The following is a 20,134-nucleotide window of genomic DNA, read 5'->3' on the forward strand; positions in this document are numbered from 1 at the left end:
TAGGATTGTTTGCCTTGCACACGGCTAATCCAAGTTAGGATCCCAGGCATCCCTTATGGTTCCCTGAGCCTGCCAGGGAGTGATTTATGAGCTCAGCACCAGGAGTAACCCCTGAGCACAGAGTCAGGAGTAACCCAAGTGCAGCCAGTTGTGGCCCAAAAAGAAAAAGAAAAAGAGAAATTCATTGTGGATGCTTCTCCAGTGGCATTGGGTTGGGCTAGGGAGGCACATTCAGGTATACTCAGCCTGGCAGTGCAGGGTTTACACTAAAATCTCTCTCTGGTCAGAGAGACAGTTCCTGCTCTGGATTAGCAGTGCTGGGGTTATAAGGAGGACATTGGCTCTATCCCTTTTTTTTGATCTCTCCATCCTCAGCCCCACAACTTTCCAATGAATTGATCTCAACTGACTTGGGCCAAAAAGGGATTGCAGGGTGTAAAGGCACTTTATACACAGTTGACCCCAAGTTTTTGCATGGTTCCCTGAGCACTGACTAGAGTGACCCCAAAGCACAAGCCAGAGTATTTCCTAAGAAACATTGGGTGTGTGCCCAAAAGCCTCCTGAATTAAAAATTCTAATTGGGGGCCAGAAAGAAAGCATGCCTTGCATGCAGAACGATGGTGGTTCAAATTTCGGCATCCCATATGGTCCCTCAAACCTGCCAGGAGTAACCCTTGAGCGCTGCTGGGTGTGACCCAAAATCAAACAAAAAAAAAATCTAATTGATTTTAGAGCTAATCTACTGATTTCTTTTATTATTATTATTATTATTATTATTATTTCTTTTGTTTATTTTGTTTATTATTATTATTTCTTTTGTTTATTTTGTTTAGGGGCCACCCCTGGCAGTGCTCAGAGCTTACTCCTAGTTCTGCACTCAGGGATCACTCCTGGTAAGCTTGGGGGGACCATATGGGATGTCAGAAATTGAACCCAGGTTGATTTGCATGCATGATAAGCACCCTATTATCTCTTGGACCCCTGTAAGCCCCTAATTTTACAGAACTATCTCTCTCTCTCTCTCTTTCATCTTCAGTTCAAGACTGCTCTCTGCTTGAGACCTTTGCCACTTTCCCTTGTTTTATTGGAGGGGGGGGGGAGTAGTTCAAAGCAGATTTCAGAAGACCCAGGAGTCACTGCTGGTGGGACCTAGCCAAGGGCCAGAGGGCTCAATGCTTGAACCTGGAAATAATAGAGGTCACCAGAGATACTCTGGAATTGCTCAGAGTCCCATGCAGTGCTGGATTGACCTTGGGACTCTGTGTGCTGTTCTATCCCTAAGATAGCCCCTGCCTCAGCCACCATCCATCCTATGTCCTTCTGAGCCAGATTTCCTCCCCATTATGTCCCCATCTATGCAGAAGATCTCCAAATGAACCCCACAAAGATGATTCGATATTTTTCCAGATAAATGCTAAGCATAACCTTCCTTATCTATTATATACCCAGTGCAGACAGAGTTCCTTCAGCAGAGGAAGTAGCTGCAAGAACAGAGAGACCAGCAAGGAGGGAGGCCGCAGGGCACTGGGTCTGGGCCTCAAGGGACTCCACCAGCTCCCCCCACTTCCCCCTTCCTGGTCTCCCCTCAGCACCCCTCTTTCTCTATCAATGAGAAAAAAGGGCAAATGTCCTCCAGTGTCTCACTGACTGATTCAGGCCTCTCCTCTGACCTTTGAAGAAGAGGGAAGGGGTGCAGCAGGACTCCGAGAATGAGCCATCTCCCCCACACAGGGAAGCCCCAGGACACCAGGAAGGAGCCCCCAGCTGGCCACAGAACACCCTGGAGGAAGTCTGTGTTAAGTAAAGTGGCCAGAGTCAGCTTCCCGGGGTTTGCTACATGAAGCAGAAAGATAGCCACCGCCCCCTCGAAAAAATGGGGAACATGCCCCCACATCACGAACGCCAGTTGTTAAAGGCATGCAGAAAATTTAGCAACTGCTCCTGATGGGGATCATTCAACATGTGAAAGTAGTAATGATCTTTTGTCTTAGTAATGGGCCAGGAAAGTAATGTCCACTACAAAATCATAATAATAGTAGTTTTTATCTTATGAGGGATTGGGGGGGGGATTATGCACTACACTTTTTTTTGGGGGGGCCACACCCGGTAACGCTCAGGGGTTACTCCTGGCTATGTGCTCAGAAGTTGCTCCTGGCTTGAGGGACCATATGGGACACCGGGGGATCGAACCGCGGTCCGTCCAAGGCTAGCGCAGGCAAGGCAGGCACCTTACCTTAGCGCCACCCCGCCCTAGGGCCCCTGCACTACACTTTCTGATGCTCAAGAACTTACTCCAGGCTTAGTGCTCAGAGGTGTCACCAGTGGGGTTCAGAGGACCATGAAGTGCTAGAGATCACACCTGGGGCTCCCATCTTTGAACCAAGTATGTTCCTTTTCATCATCTCCCTGGCTCTTTAGGAAAAATTTTTGCAAACTGTCCACGCCGTAATACAGAGTCTGGCACAAAAAGAGACTTGCTTTTATTATTTAAGATAAGTACTTTATTTTACTTGCAAGTTTAGAGGAAAATGATATTAAATTGTGTAATACCATTTGAAGAAAGGGTCTGGCGCAATAGTATTGAGGGAAGGGTGTTTGTCTTGCATATGACTGACTCTGTTTCTATCCTGATGTTCCCATATGGTCTCCTAAATTCTTCCCAAAATGATCAGGAATAAGTCCTAAACACAGCCAGTTGTAGGCCATAAACAAACAAAATTATTCTGGGGATCCACACAGGGTGGTGCTCAGGTCTTACTTCTGGCTCTGCACTCAGTAATTATTCCTGGTGGTGTTCAGGAAACTCTGTGCGATGTCGGTGATCAAATCTGGATCAGCCACATACCAGGCAAGCACAGATACTCACTGTGTCCCAAACAAATACTAAGATATGACTATAATCACTCCAGGAAAGAAGAAATGCGGTGAGGAAGAAAGTAGAAGAGACTTAGAGATTGGAGATGGGAAAACTGGGATAATGCACTTACTGGTTCAAAGGTAGAGCAAAGGAGGAGGAAGAGCAAAGAGCCATCCTTCTCCCATCCAGTCACACACAACCTATAATCACAGAGCAGCCAAAAGGATCTGTCATCAGGGTGATGTATATTCTGGTCCAGTCCTTTCATTACAATCTAGTGAGTCACAGGGATATGCAGATGTCATACAAGGAGGCCCTTAGTCCTAGGGTCAGAATGATAGGCACTTGCCTTGCATAGAGCCAACCTGAGTTCGATCCCTGGCATCCCACATGGTCCCCCGAGCTCACCAGGAGTGATTCCTGAGTGCAAAGCCAGGAGGAACTTCTGAGCACCGCTGAGTGTTTGCCCAGAAATAAAAATAAATACATATTGGTGATTATCACACTGGTTCCAGACCAGTCACCTTTGTACTTCTCTGCTCCTCAGCTCTTCATGTCTCCCCTTCTGTCCCCCCAAAGCTCACTCCTCAGGACAGGGGAAGTGTCACTAGGATCAGCAAGAGGGTGTCACCAGGAAGATTATGACAAATAACTTTTCCCTTTCAGGGTTGATGCTAGAGTGAGAGAAGAAATGGGGGGGGGGTGTCAGAAAACTGGGGTTCCACTCAGATACTCCCCCTTGATTAAAGCTCAGAGGAGTCACACTTGGAGCTAAGCTCTCAAACGCTAGAAGCTGAGGACATGAACATTCTGATTTCCAGAAGAAACTGGTCTTTGTCTGTCCTTTCCTAGGGTACTTGGACAGTGAGTGGGTACTAGGGGATGGAGTAGAGTTACTGATGATGGTGCCTAAAAGCAGGGAACAAAAAGGAGTCTCCGGGGTCCTGGAGAAGTTCAGACTCATTTTTAGCAAGTATTCTACCTGGGTTGAACTCTCAGCTACACAGGGTTCCCCTAGCTTTGCTAGGTGTGATCCCAGAGACCCCCTGCACTGCAGGGGTGGCCTTGATATCCCCAGAACAGGGCCCCAAGCAGCATCACAGCCCCAGGCCCCTTGCACTAAACTGATGACTCCAGTTGCTAATAATCACCAATATCAATCCCTGGCTTTCTAAAAACATTTCAGGATGGCCATGACCAAAAAGAAAAATAAAATTGGGAGGGGCCAGAGAGATAGCATGGAGGTATGGCGCTTGCCTTACATATAGAAGGATGGTGGTTCGAATCCCTTTATCCCATATGGTCCCCCAAGCCTGCAGGAGCGATTTCTGAGCGTAGAGCCAGGAGTACCCCCTGAGCGCTGTTGGGTGTGACCCCTCTTCCCCCCACCAAAAAAAAAACCAAAAAACAAAAAAATTGGAACAGGAAGGTCAGAAGTTGGAATGTGAGGCCATCCTAAGCCTGATGGTGGGGGAGTCTATTGAGGGGACAGCACCCCATATTGGCTTGTATCTCATGTGTCAAAGGGCATGTGCTGGGGGACCAGCAATGCTCAGGGAGAAGCTTGAGTGGTCTAAATTTGGGGCCCTGAAAAATCATTTCGACACTGAAATCAAGCAGTTCAGGATCTGTCCCCACTGGTACAACTGGAGACCCCACAAGCGTGGCATCCACTTCCCCTTCTTCGCCCATTCCATTCTCAGACATTCTTTTTATCCCAATATTTATTGAGCACTTACTCCAAGAGGTCTCAGACTAGAACCTGTGGAGACATACAAGTATCGGACTCCGTGCTCAGCTACCAGGTCACAACCCAGGTGAGAAGGGACACAACAGGTGACACTGAAAATATCATGTGCCTGGGAAATCCAAGCTAGAGGAGAGTGATGGCTTCTGGGGAGAACAAGCCTGGATGGGCGCCTTTCTGAAGGTGGCAGTGTTCTGAGCAAAGCTCTAAGGGATACATAGGACTTTTCTAGCAGTGGGTGGGAGAGATTTGCAGGCTATAGACATAGCTGGAGTCAATATACCAGAAAAAACGAAGGAAAGATGCAAGGTGACTATGTGTCCTGAAGCAGAGGAAGCAAGAAGGATCTTGAAGTTGACCATATTGGTGGCATCTGTCTATATATATATATATATATATGTGTGTGTGTATATAAAGTTTTTCTCTAGCCCTTGTCCTGGGAGTCAAGAATGGGGAATTTTCCCAAGAACTAGCCAAGGAGCTCTTATGCCTGGGGTTCACCCAAGTCAGGGAGAGGAGCAATTGGCTGCTACAGCAAAGCAGTATGGTCAGGCCCAAAGGGGCTGACCTCGGTCATCCTTGGGAAGGGGTTCCATGCATGTCCTTGTCTGTGTTTATGGTCATCATTCCCCACTTCCTAGGCAAGTTTTTTGTCAGAGCTCCAAGTGAGGCTTGAAGAGCCACGGAAGATTTGCCTGTATTAGTGAGTTGATCAGAATGTTCTAGAATCTTCTAGAAGCAGGCAGAGACAGAAGAGTCAGGGCAGGAGCCAGAGTAGTCTGGGGGCAACTTCCTTAAGCCTGGCTCTTGGATAATTTCCACAAACCACACTGCTCCTCTCCTCTTCCTCCCCCCACCAGGTAAAGTAGCTGGGCAGCCCTGGGCCCAGACACCACCTGGCATCCTGGTTCCCTAGACTTTGGGCATGGATATTCGTCTTCAAACTCAGAGCTCCTGAGGGTCAGAGGCGGAGGCCCCCGCCATGCCAGAGGCAATGGGACAGGGGGCCCAATGTGGCATAGGCAGGTGGTGGGGCAGAGGGGACAGCAGCTGCCAGTGTGGGTGTAGAGGATGTGGAGAGAGTGGGAGGGCTGGGAGGAAGCTGGGGTACAGGCCACCTCCCGGGTGCCCCCTCGACCCCCCGTGGCTTGGAGACCAGTAGCGGCTGCGAAACCTCCGGAGCAGCATGAGACCGGTGATGACCAGGAGATCAAAGATGAGTTCAGCCATCTCCACCACGGACAAAACCGAGGAGCCAAACCAAAGGCTCCATTGGCTCCCCAGGTTGGATAGGAGGGTGACCATCTGCAAGGAAAGGGGGGGCATGCAGTCCATGGCTGCCAAGGAGCCTCATTTCTGTTCTCCCTGCAGCCTTCTTGCCCAGGGCATCTCAACCCCTCTCCCAACCTCACCCCAGAATCCTCTGCCTTTGATATCCCCCCTGGCTTTCCCTGCTAAGACCCACCCCGAGAGAAATAAGGTGCTGGGGTGCTGGGTTGTACCGTGACAGAGGGAGACTCGGAATTGGTCTTGTAGTTCAGCTCCTTAAGAAGATGTTGAGCTTGGCCACGCCGTCCCTTTAGAGAGAGGAGGGGTGCAGGGTTCACTCTCGGACCCTCACAAAGCCCCTCCTCCACTCACACCCATCCATTGCCCCTGCCTGAGCCTGGTTTTCTTTCCCAGAGGTGCTTTTTCTAGAGGGGGTGGAGTACAGTACTCACCTCTTGTTGGTGATGGTATAATTGTCTGCCGGGACAACATCTCGAAGACCCAATCCTGAAAGAAATGGGGGGTGTCGCTGCGCGCACACCACACACACACACACACACACACACCACCACCACCACCACCACCACCATCACACACACACACACACACACACACACACACACACATGCACAAAATCAGGCTACAAGGTGCGGTCAAAATGTCCTGTGCATAGGGGGCCAGAGAGATAGCAGAGCGGTTAGAGTGCTTTGTCTTGCATGCGAACTGGATTTGATCTCCAGCATCCCATAGGGTCCCCGAAGCCCACCAAGAATAATTTCTGAGTGTCCAGCCAGGAGTAAACCCTGAGCACCGTCGGGTGTGACCCTCAAAACACAAACCAAAACAAAACAAAACAAAACCCACTGTGCATAGATGCCTTGCAACCAGCTCTCCAGTGTTTTCTATTCACCTGCACAACGCAGACACGAATGTGCATGCTCGCCCATACGCATCTTACCTGGGATGAAACTGAAGGCCACCGAGAGTAACCTGCAGAGACTTGGTAGTGGTCACACTGCGGGGAGGTGAAAGGTTCTCAGGCTGGGGGGGCCCTGAGTCCTCCCCAGTCAGCTGCCCACCTATGCACTGAGGATCACTCACCTGCATGGCTTCCGGCACTTGGAGAAGCAGCCGAGGCGGTCAGAAGAGAAGGCATCCTGAAGCTTATAGTAGCAGTAGCCTGTGGGGTCCAGAGGGGTGCTGTTTCCCAAGAGACCTCCACCTTCTCTACCCCACACCCCACCGATTCTCCAGGATCCCAGAATCCCTGAATCCCTAAACACCCATTTCACAGGGGGCTTGGGTAGCCTCATAATATGCCTAAGGAGCATATATTTAAGACATCAAAACTCAGTCAGAGGAGGCCGGAGAGATAGCACAGCAGTAGGGCATTTGCCTTGCATGCAGATGGATGTGGTTCGAGTCCCATATGGACCCCTGAGCCTACCAGGGGCGATTTCTGAACGCAGAGTCAGGAATAACTCCTGAGTGCTGCCAGATGTGACCCAAAAAACAAAAACACAAAACAAAAAAATGCAAAAATAAAACTCAGTCAACCAGAGAGATAATACAGAAGTAAGGCACTTTGCTCTGCATGTGGCTGACCCTGGTTTGATTGTTGCTTGTGGTGCCCTAAGTACCACCTAGAGTGATCCCCAAGCACAGAGTCATGAATAAGCCCTAAGCTTGGCTAGAAGTGGCCCCCAAAGTCTTTTACTTTATTTAATTTGGTTTGGGGACCACACCCAGTAGTGCTCAGAGCTTATTCCTAGCTCTATACTAAGGGATCATTCCGGCAGGCTTGGGAGAGCATGTGGGTGTGGGGAGTGAAGCCAGTCAGCCCTCATGCAAATCAATTGCCCTATCTGCTGTACTGCTGTACTAACACTTCCAGCCGCACATAACTTAAAAAAATATAAAATAAAACATAAGGCTGGAGCTTTAGTACAGCAGGTGGGGAGCTCATTTTGCATGTGGCTGATCCGAATTCAATCTCTGGCAACCCATATGGTCCCCTGAGCCCACCAGGAGCAATTCCTGAGCACAGAGCCAGGAGTAACCCCTGAGTACCACTGAGTATGGCCTCTAAACAAAAATATAAAGCAAATACATAAACAAAGTTTCTTTTATTTTTGTTTTTGGGTCACACCTGGCACGCTCAGGGGTTACTCCTGGCTCTATGCTTAGAAATCGCCCCTGGCAGGCACGGGGGGACCATATGGGATACCGGGATTCGAACCACTGTCCTTCTGCATGGAAGGCAAACTCCTACCTCCATGCTATCTCGCCGGCCCCATGAACAAAGTTTCTTAAGGAAAGTCATTTAATAACATAGGACATCCCTATGTAAAGATGTATGAGATATAGACAAAAAAATGGAAAGTATTGTTATGTAAGAATGAAAGTAAGTCAAAATGAAAAGACCAGAGACAGCCTGAGAGATAACATGAAAGTAGGGTGCTTGTCTTCCATGCAGGACAGTAGTTCAAATCCTGGCACCCCATATGGTCCCCTGAGCCTGCCAGGAGCAATTTCTGAGTGTAGAAACCAGGAGTAAACTCTGAGCGCTGCAGTTGTGACCCAAAAACAAAAAAAACAAAATCAAACAAACAAAAAAAAAAACAAGGACTAGAGATAGCATAGAGGTTAAGGAGCTTGCCTTGCATCCTGCCAACCCTACTTTGAACTACATACATATTCTCGACACCCCCCTCCCAGAACACTGTGGGTGCAGGACAACCTCCTCCCCCCACAAACTAAACCACAATGATGAATGACAACCACATTTCCACAGGAGTAGCTTAAAAGGTCACTAACTGACCAGGGCTAATTCCTAAGTGCAAAAGCCAGGAAGTAACACCTGATCACCACCAGGTGTGATCCAAAACAAACAAAAAAAGGTCTCTAAGAGAGCCAGCCTTGGGGACACGAGTGGTAGAGCTCAGGCTGTATATGAGCAAGACTTCTGAGTTTGATCCAACAACACATGCATAGCCCCAGCAGCACAGGGTATGACCCCACAAATAATATGAACTAAAATAAGATAGGCAAGTGTAGGTGAAGATTTGGAGAAACAGGGACCCCCAGAGATGCCCAGGGAATTAAAGATGTAGTCACTTTGGAAACTGGTCTCAAAAGTTTCCATTCGAGGAGCCGGCGTGGTGGCGCTAGAGGTAAGGTGTCTGCCTTGCAGCGCTAGCCTAGGAGAGGACACGCGGTTCAATCCCCTGGCGTCCCATCTGTCCCCCAAGCCAGGAGCGACTTCTGAGCGCATAGCCAGGATAACCCCTGAGCGTCACCGGGTGTGGCCCAAAAACCAAAACAAAAAAAAAAAAAAAAGAAAGTTTCCATTCAGGTTATGGGAATTATTTTATTTATTTTGTGTTTTTTTTGGGGGTGGGCACACTCAGCGGTGCTCAGGGGTTACTCCTGGCTCTGCACTCAGAAATTGCTCCTGCAGACTTGGGAGACACATATGGGAGACCATATGGGATGAAACCCAGGTCTGATCCATGTCAGACACACACACACACACACAACACCTCTTATAGAGAAACATTCACAGTGGCGATTACTGACAACATCCCAAGTGGGGAACAGTCTAAATGGCCCACCAGCTTGATGAATAAATAAATTCATGAAGTCTAGTCACACCATGAATTCTGAACATCCAAGCAAATGGGAACTCATCTGGGGCCAGACAAGTGTTCAGGGGTAAAGGCACCTGAAGTCTGACACTATTATGGTTCCACAAGCATTGTCAAGACTGACCCCTGATAGCCCTGAGCGGATGGGGCACAGCGGTAAGGCAATTGCACGTGGCCAAACCCAAGACAAATCCAGGTTCAATTCCCAGCATTCCATATAGTCAGTCCCCTGAGCCTGCCAGGAACAATTTTCTGAATGAAGAGGCAGGAGTAACCCCTGAGTATGCTGGATGTGGCCCAATAATAAATAAATAAATAAGTGATCCTGAGCAGAGCCAGGAGGAAGCCCTGAGCATAGCCAGTGTAGTCCCAGACCCCTCAAATAAAGTAAAATTAAATTAAAAGGGGGCACAAGTACTGATACGGGAATGAGGTTGGTCTTCCGGAGAGGAGCCTGCAAAGTCAAGGGAAGTGTAAGACAAACTAACCCAGACTCATCACTGTGGAATTCTGTTTACGAGCCTGTGCAAACGTACCCAACACCAAAAGAGATTAGGGGTTGCTGGTATAGGGGCAGGACCTGTGGGGGGAAGGGGATCAGGCCAGTGGCCAGAGGGTGCAAAGGTTCTTTGTGATGAAAATGTTCTGAACTTGATGGTGAAGATTGTAGAACAACTGCGGGAACAAACTACAGCAACATTCAAATCGTGCTGTACAGGTCTATGGAGAATTGTCAGAGCCAGAAATGATCTCCGTGAATTAATTCTTTAAAAAAATAAATAAATAAAGGGGCTTGGGGCAGAGAAATAGCACAGAGACTTGGTACAGGAATGTTTAGAACGGTAATGTTAAAAATAATCCAAAAAAGGGGCCAGAGAGATAGCATGGGGGTAAGGCATTTGCCTCGCATGCAGAAGGACAGTGGTTCGAATCCCGGGATCCCATATGGTCCCCAAAGCTGCCAGGAGCGATTTCTGAGCATAGAACCAGGAGTAACCCCTGAGCGCTGCTGGGTGTGAACCAAACCCCCCCCCAAAAAAGTGAAAAACTGGACCAGAGAGATAGCATAGAGGTAAGGTGTTTGCCTTGCATGCAGAAGGATGGTGGTTCGAATCCTGGCATTCCATGTGGTCCCTTGAGCCTGCCAGGAGTGATTTCTGAGCATAGAGCTATGAGTGACCCCTGAGCACTGCCAAGTGTGACCCAAAAACCAAAAAAAAAAAAAAAAAAAAAAACACCACCGACCAACAACAACAAAAACAAACAAAAATCCAAAATGGGGCCAGAGAGATAGCACAGACGGTAGGGCATTTGCCTTCATGCAGAGGGATGGTGTTCGAATCCAGCATCCCGTATGGTCTCCCGAGCCTGCCAGGAGCAATTACGCTGAACACAGAGGCAGGAGTAACTCCTGGAGCTCCGGCTGGGTGTGACCCAAACCTCCCCCCACCAAAAAAAAAAAAAAAAGATAAACAAACACAGGCATTAGGCTTTTTGCTTTGCATGCAGCCGATCCAGGACGAATGATGGCTCAGAATCCTGATATCCTATATGGTCCCTAAGCCTGCCAGGAGTGATTTCTGAGCTACCTCTTCCTTCATCATCTCCCTCTCCCCCATCTCCCCTCCCTCCTTCCACTCATCTCCCTTGCCCTTCCCTACTTTTCTCAACTTCCTTCCTTTTTTCTTCCTGTTTTGGAGCTACACACAACATTGTTCAGGGACTACTCTGGACTCACACTTCTAGTGGTGTCCTCTGGGGAACCAAAAGATGTCAAGACCCAGCTGGAGCCTTCGACTAGTAAAGTTTAAACTCCAGTCCTGGAGCCAGAGCAGATAGAACAGGAGTAGGGCATTTGCCTTGCATGTGGCTGGATCTAGGACAGACCTCGTTCAATCCCCAGCATCCCATATGGTTCCCTCGAGCCAGGAGGCGATTTCTTTTCTTTTTTTTTTTTTCTTCAAAGGGGTTTATTTTTGGTTATGGGTGAAAAACACTGCATTACACTGATCTGCTTCATTTTAAAGCAAAAAGATAATTTTGACATGTGAAATCAGTATGTCAATGTGCCAAGTTCATAAGTGAACAAAACAAGTGCTTTTAAAGAATGAAAAATTCTTCTGCTCTTCTGTTTTTGGAGGAAGCTGCTCATTTTGGCTGCTGGATTTCACACAGAAATGGTCACTTTTGGAGACAACTGTTCCTCAGAAATCTATAGACACACTCGCTCCAAGATTGTCCCATTTCAAAATCATCCCCCAAGCCAGGAGCGATTTCTAAGTGCATAGCCAGGAGTAACCCTTGAGCATCACAGGGTATGACCCAAAAAGCAAAAATAAATAAATAAATGAATAAAATAAACTCTAGTTCTCAGCAATTTTGCCCAGCTTCCTCCCTCTGGCAGGAATGGCTCTCTGAAGGAGAAGAATGGGAGGAAACTGCTGCCTGAGCGCTTCTCAGAAAACACCAAGCTGGCTTTCCTAGATCTCTTAAGGATCTTCGTCAGGACCAAGACCAATTTTTTCTCACAATTTTCTTTTTTTTTTTCTCTCTCCACAAATTTCTAACTGCTGTGAAATTACTGGACACAGGGGTCATGGCAGGGAACCAGGCCTTCTGGGTTTCAGTCTTACCCTCCCCAAGAAAGGGCACCTCCCCCCACCTTCCAGCTTTGTGGGTTCTCCAAGGCAGGCTGTGCAGGCAGTAGAGAAGGATAAGGGGCAATGGCAAGCCAGGGTAGACACCACATTTGGGGGGGCTCAGCACTCCTACCATGTCCCTAGAGGCGGGGGGAAGGGATCTCCTACCACAGAGACCGAGCCCAGCTTTGGATGAGAGGGACATCTCATGAATTGAATTTCTAAGGTAAAGATAAAAAGAAAGCTGGTAAGGGAAAGATGAAACAAAAAATATTTGTGGGGGAAGGGGTATGTCTCAGCAATAGAACAATTGTATTGCACAGATTGAGACTCTGAGTTCAAGTCCTGAAACAGACAAGTTTCTAACATTTTCCTTTCTGTCCCTACCCCCCACCTATTGAGTGGACAGGGCCTGAGGAATGAATAAGGAAGGCAGACCTGAGCCACCAAAGGCATCAGACAGACATTTTCTCTGACATGTTCTTCTTCCTTCAGTGGAAGCTATTTTGTTTATGTTTTGTATTTTTAGGCCACACCCAGGAAGGCTCCAGGATCACTCCTAGGCAGTGCTCAAAGGACCAGCATATGGGATGTGGGAGACTGAACCTGGGTCAATCATATGCAAGACAAGCACCCTACCCACTGTATGACTGCTCAGGCCCCAGTGGAAGCTTTTTGTTTTGTTTTTATTTTGTTTTGTTTGGTTTTGTTTATTTGTTTGGTTGTTTTGCTTTATTTTTTTATTTGTTTGGGTTTTTTGTTTGTTTGGTTGGTTGGTTTTTTGGGTCAACTCGGCAGAGCTCAGGGGTTACTCCTGGCTCTCTGCTCAGAAATTGCTCCTGGCAGGCTCAGGGGACCATATGGGATGAAGGGATTCGAACCACTGTCCTTCTGCATGCAAGGCAAACTCTCTTTGCTTCATGCTATCTCTCTGGCCCCATGTTTGTTTGGTTTTGATTTTGGGCTACACCAGGTGGCACTCAGGGCTTACTTCTGGCTCTGCACTTAGAAATTATTCTGGGGCCGGAGAGATAGCAGCACAGCAGTAGAGTGTTTGCCTTGCACTCAGCCAACCCAGAACAGTCTGTGGTTCGATTCCCAGCATCCCATATGGTCCCTGGTGCTTGCCAGGAGCAATTTCTGAGTGCAAAGCAGGAGTAACCAGGACTAACTCCCTGAACACTACGGGGTGTGACCCAAAAACAAACAAACAAAAGAAATTATTCCTGGCAGGTTGGGGGGGTTAACTATACAGGATGCTGAGGATAGAACCCTGGTCAGCCAGATGCAAGGCAACTGACCTACCCGCTGTGCTAACTTCATTCAGTCCCTGGCACCCCATCTCATCCTCCAGACCACCACCAAGAGCTATCCCTGATCCAGGAGTAAACCCTGAGCAGCACTGGATGTGGCCAAAATGAAAAAAAAGAAAGAAAGGAAAAGAAAATCCAACAACAATAAAACATTCAAATGCTCAAAAAGAAAGAGCAAGAATCCAATCAAGGCAAAGATCAAGGAGAGAAGATCAAGGTGAGGCAGTGAGGCAGGAAGCAAGAGAGGAAAGGGAGAGCACAGAGCAAAATGGGGTGGAAAAAGGGGAGATTCCTCACCCCAGGAATCGTGCTTGCGGTAGTCACAGAACTCCACACCAGGGCGTTTTGGGTAGAAGAGGTAAGCACAGCCGCAATAGCGGATCATGTTCTCCTGGAAGCAGGAGTGAATGCACACCTGGGGGGAGAGAGGGCAGGGGAGAGGCGGTGAGACCTGCCTAGCTATGGCTCCCCTCCCAATCTCATCCCCCACCCCCCCTCACCATCCCCTTGGGCTCAGACCAACCCCATCCTGTACCCTCCTCCTGTCTGGCCCAGAAACTGCGAGGGGCTTACCTGCTGGGTATATTTCAGAGGGTGATACAGGTTTTCCACGGGGACATCGCTGCCATTTTGGGTGCAGTCGCCATAGTCACCTCCAAGGCGCACCACAGCTTCCTAGAAATCCCCAGACATGAAGCCAGAGATCAGTGCCATTGGCCCAGGCCCCTTCTAGAATATTCCATTTTCCTTCTGTCCAGGTTGTCTCTCCTTCCTAGCCAGCCTCTAATTTTGATTTCATACTTTTAGGGCCAGAGAGATAGTACGGTGGGTAGGGTGCTTGCTTTATATGCGCTGAACCCAGATTAGATCCCTGACATCCCATATGGTCCCCCATGCCCTGCCAGGAGTCATTCCTGAGTTCTAAGCCAAGAGTAACCTCTTTAGTGTGGTCCCCAAACAAAAACAAAAACAAAAATATCATGTGCCCAACCAGTGCATAGGGCTTGCCTTACCATGGCTAACCCAAATTCCATCTCCTGCACCCCATATAGTTTCCTGTGCCCTCCCCACCACCAAACTCTGCCAAGATTAATCCCTGGATATAAAATCCAGAGTAAATCCTAAACACAGTGGGTGTGACCTAAAATTCAAACCAAAACATTAAAAACCATGTCAAGGAACTGGGTGGGGTGGGGGGCTCTGCTTTTCAAGGGCCCTAAATCTGCGTTCCTGAGCCCTTCAGCATGTCCTGAACTCCTTCTCAGGATTCTTTTTTTGGGGGGGAGGGAGTCACACCCAGTGGCACTCAGGGGTTACTCCTGGCTTTGCACTCATAAATTGCTCCTGGCAGGCACGGGTGACCATATGGGATGCCAGGATTCGAACCACCATCGCCATGTGCAAGGCAAATGCCCTACCGCTGTGCTATCTCTCCAGCCCCTCCTTCTCAGGATTTTTACCCAATGTTCCTCTTGTTGTCTTGGCCAGAAACACCTGTCTGCCCTGGACTGGCCCTCGAGTCTCCACACATCCCAAGCCTGATCCGCCTGAGTCCCCTCCCCATCAGGTGCCCTCCCTTGCCTTCCTCATGCTGATGGAGGTCTCCACACCAGGCCGCAAGTTTAAAGCCACCATCGTCCATGAAAGGGGTTTCATCTTGCCCCATGCACCATGACCCTCAGCCCCGGTCACGGTGGATAGGAGAGGAATGAAATCATTTTGTTCAGTGCGCAGCATCAAGGACAGACCTGGAGAATGGAATGAAGAGAGAGAGAATGGAGAGAGAAACCCACATTTCCACTTGGCTTTTTTCCTCTCACACAGCTCCAAGGTGAGTCAAAGCCAAAAAGACATAAATTGGGGGAGTCAACGGACTAGAAGTGTGCAGGAAAGACCTTTCCTTATGGCATGCTACAAAGAATATGGAGAACCCTAGAGAGAGTGAAAAGGGGGGTCTCCCTCCAGGTTTGAGATAGGTGGAGAGGTCCAAAGGCGAAGGTGAGCTCCAGTTTGGTGAAGTACATGAAGGTAGCAGAAGGGACCCAGGGGAAAAAATGGAAAGGGAGGGAGGAAGAGGAACAGGAAGTTGCTCACCATTGTTGATCCCGGGCATCGGAAGACATCCAGAGTTTGGTGTTGTTCTTGTCATTGAAAGTGTAGCAATTGCCATACATGGGGGTGGTGGAAGTGAGAGTAATTCCTTTGGGGGAGAGAGAGAGAGAGAGGAGAAAAAGCAATGCAGGGTCAGAGAGAGGTGTCTTAGTGGTCAGGGGAAGCCAGATTTCCAGAACCCTTTGCGTCCCAGTTCAACAACATCATGTTAGGGTGCTTTTGTGTAGGCCAGGACACCATAATCAGAGGACAGGGGTCAAGAGATGGTCTCTTCCTACAGTTACACCTCAGTTCCGTTCCCACTATGCTGAATGTGGGTCTCTTTGGGTCTTTGCAAAACTGTGTCTAGCATGTGTTTGACAGCATTTATCTATCTGATCTTGCTTCTGGACTGTTTTTGCTGTCTTTCTCAGCAAACCATTTCTGTTTGTTTGGTTTTTGTTTATTTCTATTTCTGAGTCACATCCTGTGGAGTTTGGGCATCAGTCCTAGGGAGTTTGGGGAGCTTGGGTGAAGAAGCATGCAGTGCTAGGAGTTGAACTTGGGGCTCCCAAAGGCAAAGCATGTGCTCCCAGCTCATAAGCCCTCTCCCCATCTTGGGAAAGGTTTTGGATTTCTTGCCCCTTTGTTTTGGGGGCCACACCCATTGGCACTCAGGGATTATTCCTGGCTCTGCATTCAGTGGTATGACCGTATGAGGCTGTGCTGTGTTAGTGAGTTCCAATGATCCTCTAGCTGCCCAGACCTTGAACCACTCCTGGGGGCCTTCTGCCTTCCACCCAAATGTGCCACCCCAAAAGGTCCCCTTTGGGGACCTTAAAATGTACCCTCTCAGGAAGCCCCGGAAACAGAGCAGTGATTTCACTTGGATTCAGAAACCAAGAACCTTGATTGAGTCTAAGTTTTGCTCTCTCATTTGGGAGATGAATCTACAGTTATATTCTTTTATTTATTTTTTGCTTGTTTGTTTGTTTTGGGGGGGTCACACCTGGCAGAGCTCAGGGGTTACTCCTGGCTCTATGCTCAGAAATCACTTTTGGCAGGCTTGGGGGGACCATATGGGATGCCGGGATTCGAACCACCATCCAGCATGCAAGGCAAACGCCCTATCACCATGCTATCTCTCCAGCCCCTACAGTCACATTCTTATGTGGCTGCATGCACGTAGAGGGCTTTGTAAACCATTCCAGGGGTGTCACCCTCTATTCCCAGGAGGCCTTTCTGAAAAGGTAGTGGGAAGGTGGCAGAAGATGGAATGAATTCCTGCTCCCTTCCTGCTGATGGCAATCTTGCTTTCTTCTCTGAAAGGCAGCTGAGTCCTCAGCCCAAAGCCTACCCTCCCTCACCTAGAGTCCCCTCCTCCCCCAGAGTCACCTGAAGGACCCAGCACCATTCAGAAAGTATAGACTAGCCCCACCATCAAATCGGAGAGAACTTCCTGAAGGAGGTAGCCGGCTGGACCCAAGGGGCATGAGAAGATGGTAGAACAATCCAGAAAGGAAAGAGAGCTTCCTATTACCCTCTTGCAGAATCTGCTCAAGAGTTCAATGCCCAATTCATTCCCCCTCTCTTCGGACCTTGGCAGTTGCTTAACTCCAATGTCTCCTTTTCTCCAGAGTCAAGTAGGAGTGAAAATCTGACACCAGGGCTCAGGGATGAAGTTAAGTGGTAGAGCATGTGTCTTGCACGTGTGAGGCCCAGGCTTTGATCCTTACCTAGCACAGCAGAATGGGGCAGGCAGAAAATTGGACCTGTCTCCCAGGATTGTGAAAGTGATTCAGGATCACTCCTAGCAGTGCTTGGGAAACCACATGGGATGCCAGGGATTGAACCTGAATCTGCTGCATGCAAGGCAAGCTCCATACTCATTATGCTATCGCTTTGGTCCCAGACTCCAGTACTTTGTCTAAGATTTTTTTTCTCTTCCTCTGTTAAATGAGATTGGAACTAAATAATCTGGAATATTCCACTGGCACAGAGGAACAAGGAAACAGAGGAGTGAAGCACATAGCTTCCCAAATAGTCGAGGCAGTGCTCAGAAGGGAGCACTTTCTTCCAGAGAGAGAGGCTGAAAAAGGCTACAGAGGTGAGTGGAGGCCAATCCTAAAAGGACTACGAGCCCTGTTCAGGGGATAGGAACCAGATGAAGGACGCCTACAGTGGAACAGTGGAAAGCAACAGATGAAATGGAACCATGAGGACCCACCTCATAAACAGAGAGGGGTGGGCAAGAGGTAGCACAAAGGGCAGCACAAAACAAAACTCAATACAGGGGCCAGAGAGATAGCATGGAGGTAGGGTGGTTCAATTCCCAGCATCCCATATGGTCTCCCGAGCCTGCCGGGAGCGCTTTCTAAGCATAGAGCCAGGAGTAACCCCTGAGCGCTACCAGGTGTGGCCCAAAAACAAAAAAACAAACAAACTTAATACAAAAGCCAACCTAAATAAAATACCCAAACAGTTCATGAGACAGTCAGAAGTGAGATCAGTTAGATAAATGCTATCACATACATGATAGACAGCTTTTTGCAAAGACCCAAAAAGAACCACGTTCAGCCCACTGAGGGTTGAGGGGGAGCTTTGCGGTAAGATGGTTCCAGAACACAGACTCCACACCTAAATTCCTTGCATCTGAATTTTCAGCTCTAACGAGAAAAACTGGGAAACCAACCAGGTCACCACATCTCTCTGACCCTCGGTTTCTCATCCGTTACCTGGGGACAAAAGAAGTATGTCGCATTATGTGGTCAACACTCAATTAAATCTTTGGCTAGTGTAAAGCTCTTCCATTAGTTGACTAATAAAATTAAAGGCATTCATTAAGATGGCTAAGGTCTAAAAGATAATATAGTAGGAGGCCAGGGGAATAGGACAGTAGATAGGGCTCTAGTCTTGCACACGGCAGTCTCAGGTTCAATTCCTAGCACCCCAGATGGTCCCCTGAGCACTGTCAAGAATGATCCCTGAACATAGAGCCAGGAGTAAGCCCTGAGCACCACCAGTACGTCCTACTTACCCTCATTCCCCTCCCTCCCCAAAGAAAATGAGTTGAGAATGTAGAGCTTCGCAACCCTCATGTACTTTTGGGAATGTGGAGGGGTGAAGCCATTTAAAAAACCAGCCCAGGGGTTAGAGTGATGGCACAGCGGTAAAGCATTTGCCTTTACATACAGCTGACAGGGTTTGATCCTGGCATTTCATAGCAGGTTCCCTAAGCCTGCCAGGAGGCACAGAGCCAGGGAGTAGCCTCTGAGTGTCACTGGGTGTGACCCCAAAAAATAAATAAATAAATAAATAAATAAATAAATAAATAAGCAGCCTATAGGGCTGGACAGATAGAACAGCAGGCAGGGGCACTTGCTTGCATATGGCTGCCCCAGGTTTGATTCCCCATTTGCTTCCCTGATCACTACCAGGATGATTCCTAAGTGCAGTCAGGAGTAATGCCTGAACAGCACCAGGTGTGGCCCAAAATAAAACAAAACAAAAGAAACTAACCCAGTGTGAGCTGGAAAGATAGAACAGGGGTTAAGGCACTTGCCCTACTTAAGGCTGATGCTGCTAATTTTTTTCTAGCACCGTCAGGTGTGATGCCTGAGCACAGAGCCAGGAGAACCCCTGAATAGATAGATCCTTTGGCCCACCTCCTCCCCCGCAAAAAAGCAGTCCTAGCAGGTTCTCAAAATGTTAAAAATAGGGGCTGGGAAGGTGGCACTAGAGGTAAGGTGTCTGCCTTGCAAGTGCTAGCGTAGGACGATCCCCCGGCGTCCCATATGGTCCCCCCAAGCCAGGGGCGATTTCTGAGCGCATAGCCAGGAGTAACCCCTGAGCGTCAAACGGGTGTGGCCCAAAAAACCAAAAACAAAAAAAAAAAGTTAAAAATAGAATTACTACATCCTTTGGTTGGTGAAAGGAATAAAGAGAAATGAAAAGATGCATGTGGGGCGGGGCGTTAGCACAACAGTACTCTTGCATACAGCCAACCCCAGATGGATCCCAGTTCAATTTGAGATACCCCATATGGTCCCTGAGCCTTCCTGGAGCAATTTTTGAATGAAGAGCCAGGAATAACACTGAGTGCCACCAGGTGTGACCCAAAATGCCCCCCTAAAATAAAGGTACATGTGTGCCAAGCTGAAGATGGTTCAACAAACTAGAGTACATGCTTTGCATACAGTTTGATCCCGACACTACCTGGTCTGAGCACTGAATAATAGGAAGCCACTCCTGAGCACTAGGCAGGGAGTAGCTCCTGCTCCCTGCTACGTATGGGCACCAAACTAAAAGCATTGACAACAAATAAATAAATAAAACCCATATACAAGGGGACTTGGTACAGGAATGTTTAAAATGGTAATGTTAAAAATAACCCAAAAAATGAGGCCGGAGTGGGCCCGGAGAGATAGCACAGCGGTGTTTGCCTTGCAAGCAGCCGATCCAGGACCAAAGGTGGTTGGTTCGAATCCCGGTGTCCCATATGGTTTCCCATGCCTGCCAGGAGCTATTTCTGAGCAGACAGCCAGGAGTAACCCCTGAGCACCAGCCAGGT

General features: G+C 48.4%; 1 protein-coding gene across 1 annotated transcript in view; it reads right to left on the reverse strand.

Moving 5' to 3' along the window:
• SCNN1A (sodium channel epithelial 1 subunit alpha) overlaps positions 1–20,134 on the reverse strand; it is a 46,823-nt gene that overhangs the window by 1,627 nt on the left and 25,062 nt on the right. Inside the window, 17 exon segments of the mRNA XM_049772489.1 lie at positions 5,432–5,735; positions 5,737–5,910; positions 6,108–6,154; positions 6,157–6,182; positions 6,327–6,351; positions 6,354–6,381; positions 6,833–6,889; positions 6,972–7,054; positions 13,771–13,888; positions 14,047–14,148; positions 15,055–15,096; positions 15,098–15,136; positions 15,138–15,152; positions 15,154–15,221; positions 15,568–15,586; positions 15,588–15,650; positions 15,652–15,673. Of these exon segments, the coding sequence (XP_049628446.1) occupies positions 5,432–5,735; positions 5,737–5,910; positions 6,108–6,154; positions 6,157–6,182; positions 6,327–6,351; positions 6,354–6,381; positions 6,833–6,889; positions 6,972–7,054; positions 13,771–13,888; positions 14,047–14,148; positions 15,055–15,096; positions 15,098–15,136; positions 15,138–15,152; positions 15,154–15,221; positions 15,568–15,586; positions 15,588–15,650; positions 15,652–15,673 (1,232 nt within the window).

Source organism: Suncus etruscus, chromosome 4 (genome assembly GCF_024139225.1).
Source record: "Suncus etruscus isolate mSunEtr1 chromosome 4, mSunEtr1.pri.cur, whole genome shotgun sequence".
NCBI lineage: Eukaryota > Metazoa > Chordata > Mammalia > Eulipotyphla > Soricidae > Suncus > Suncus etruscus.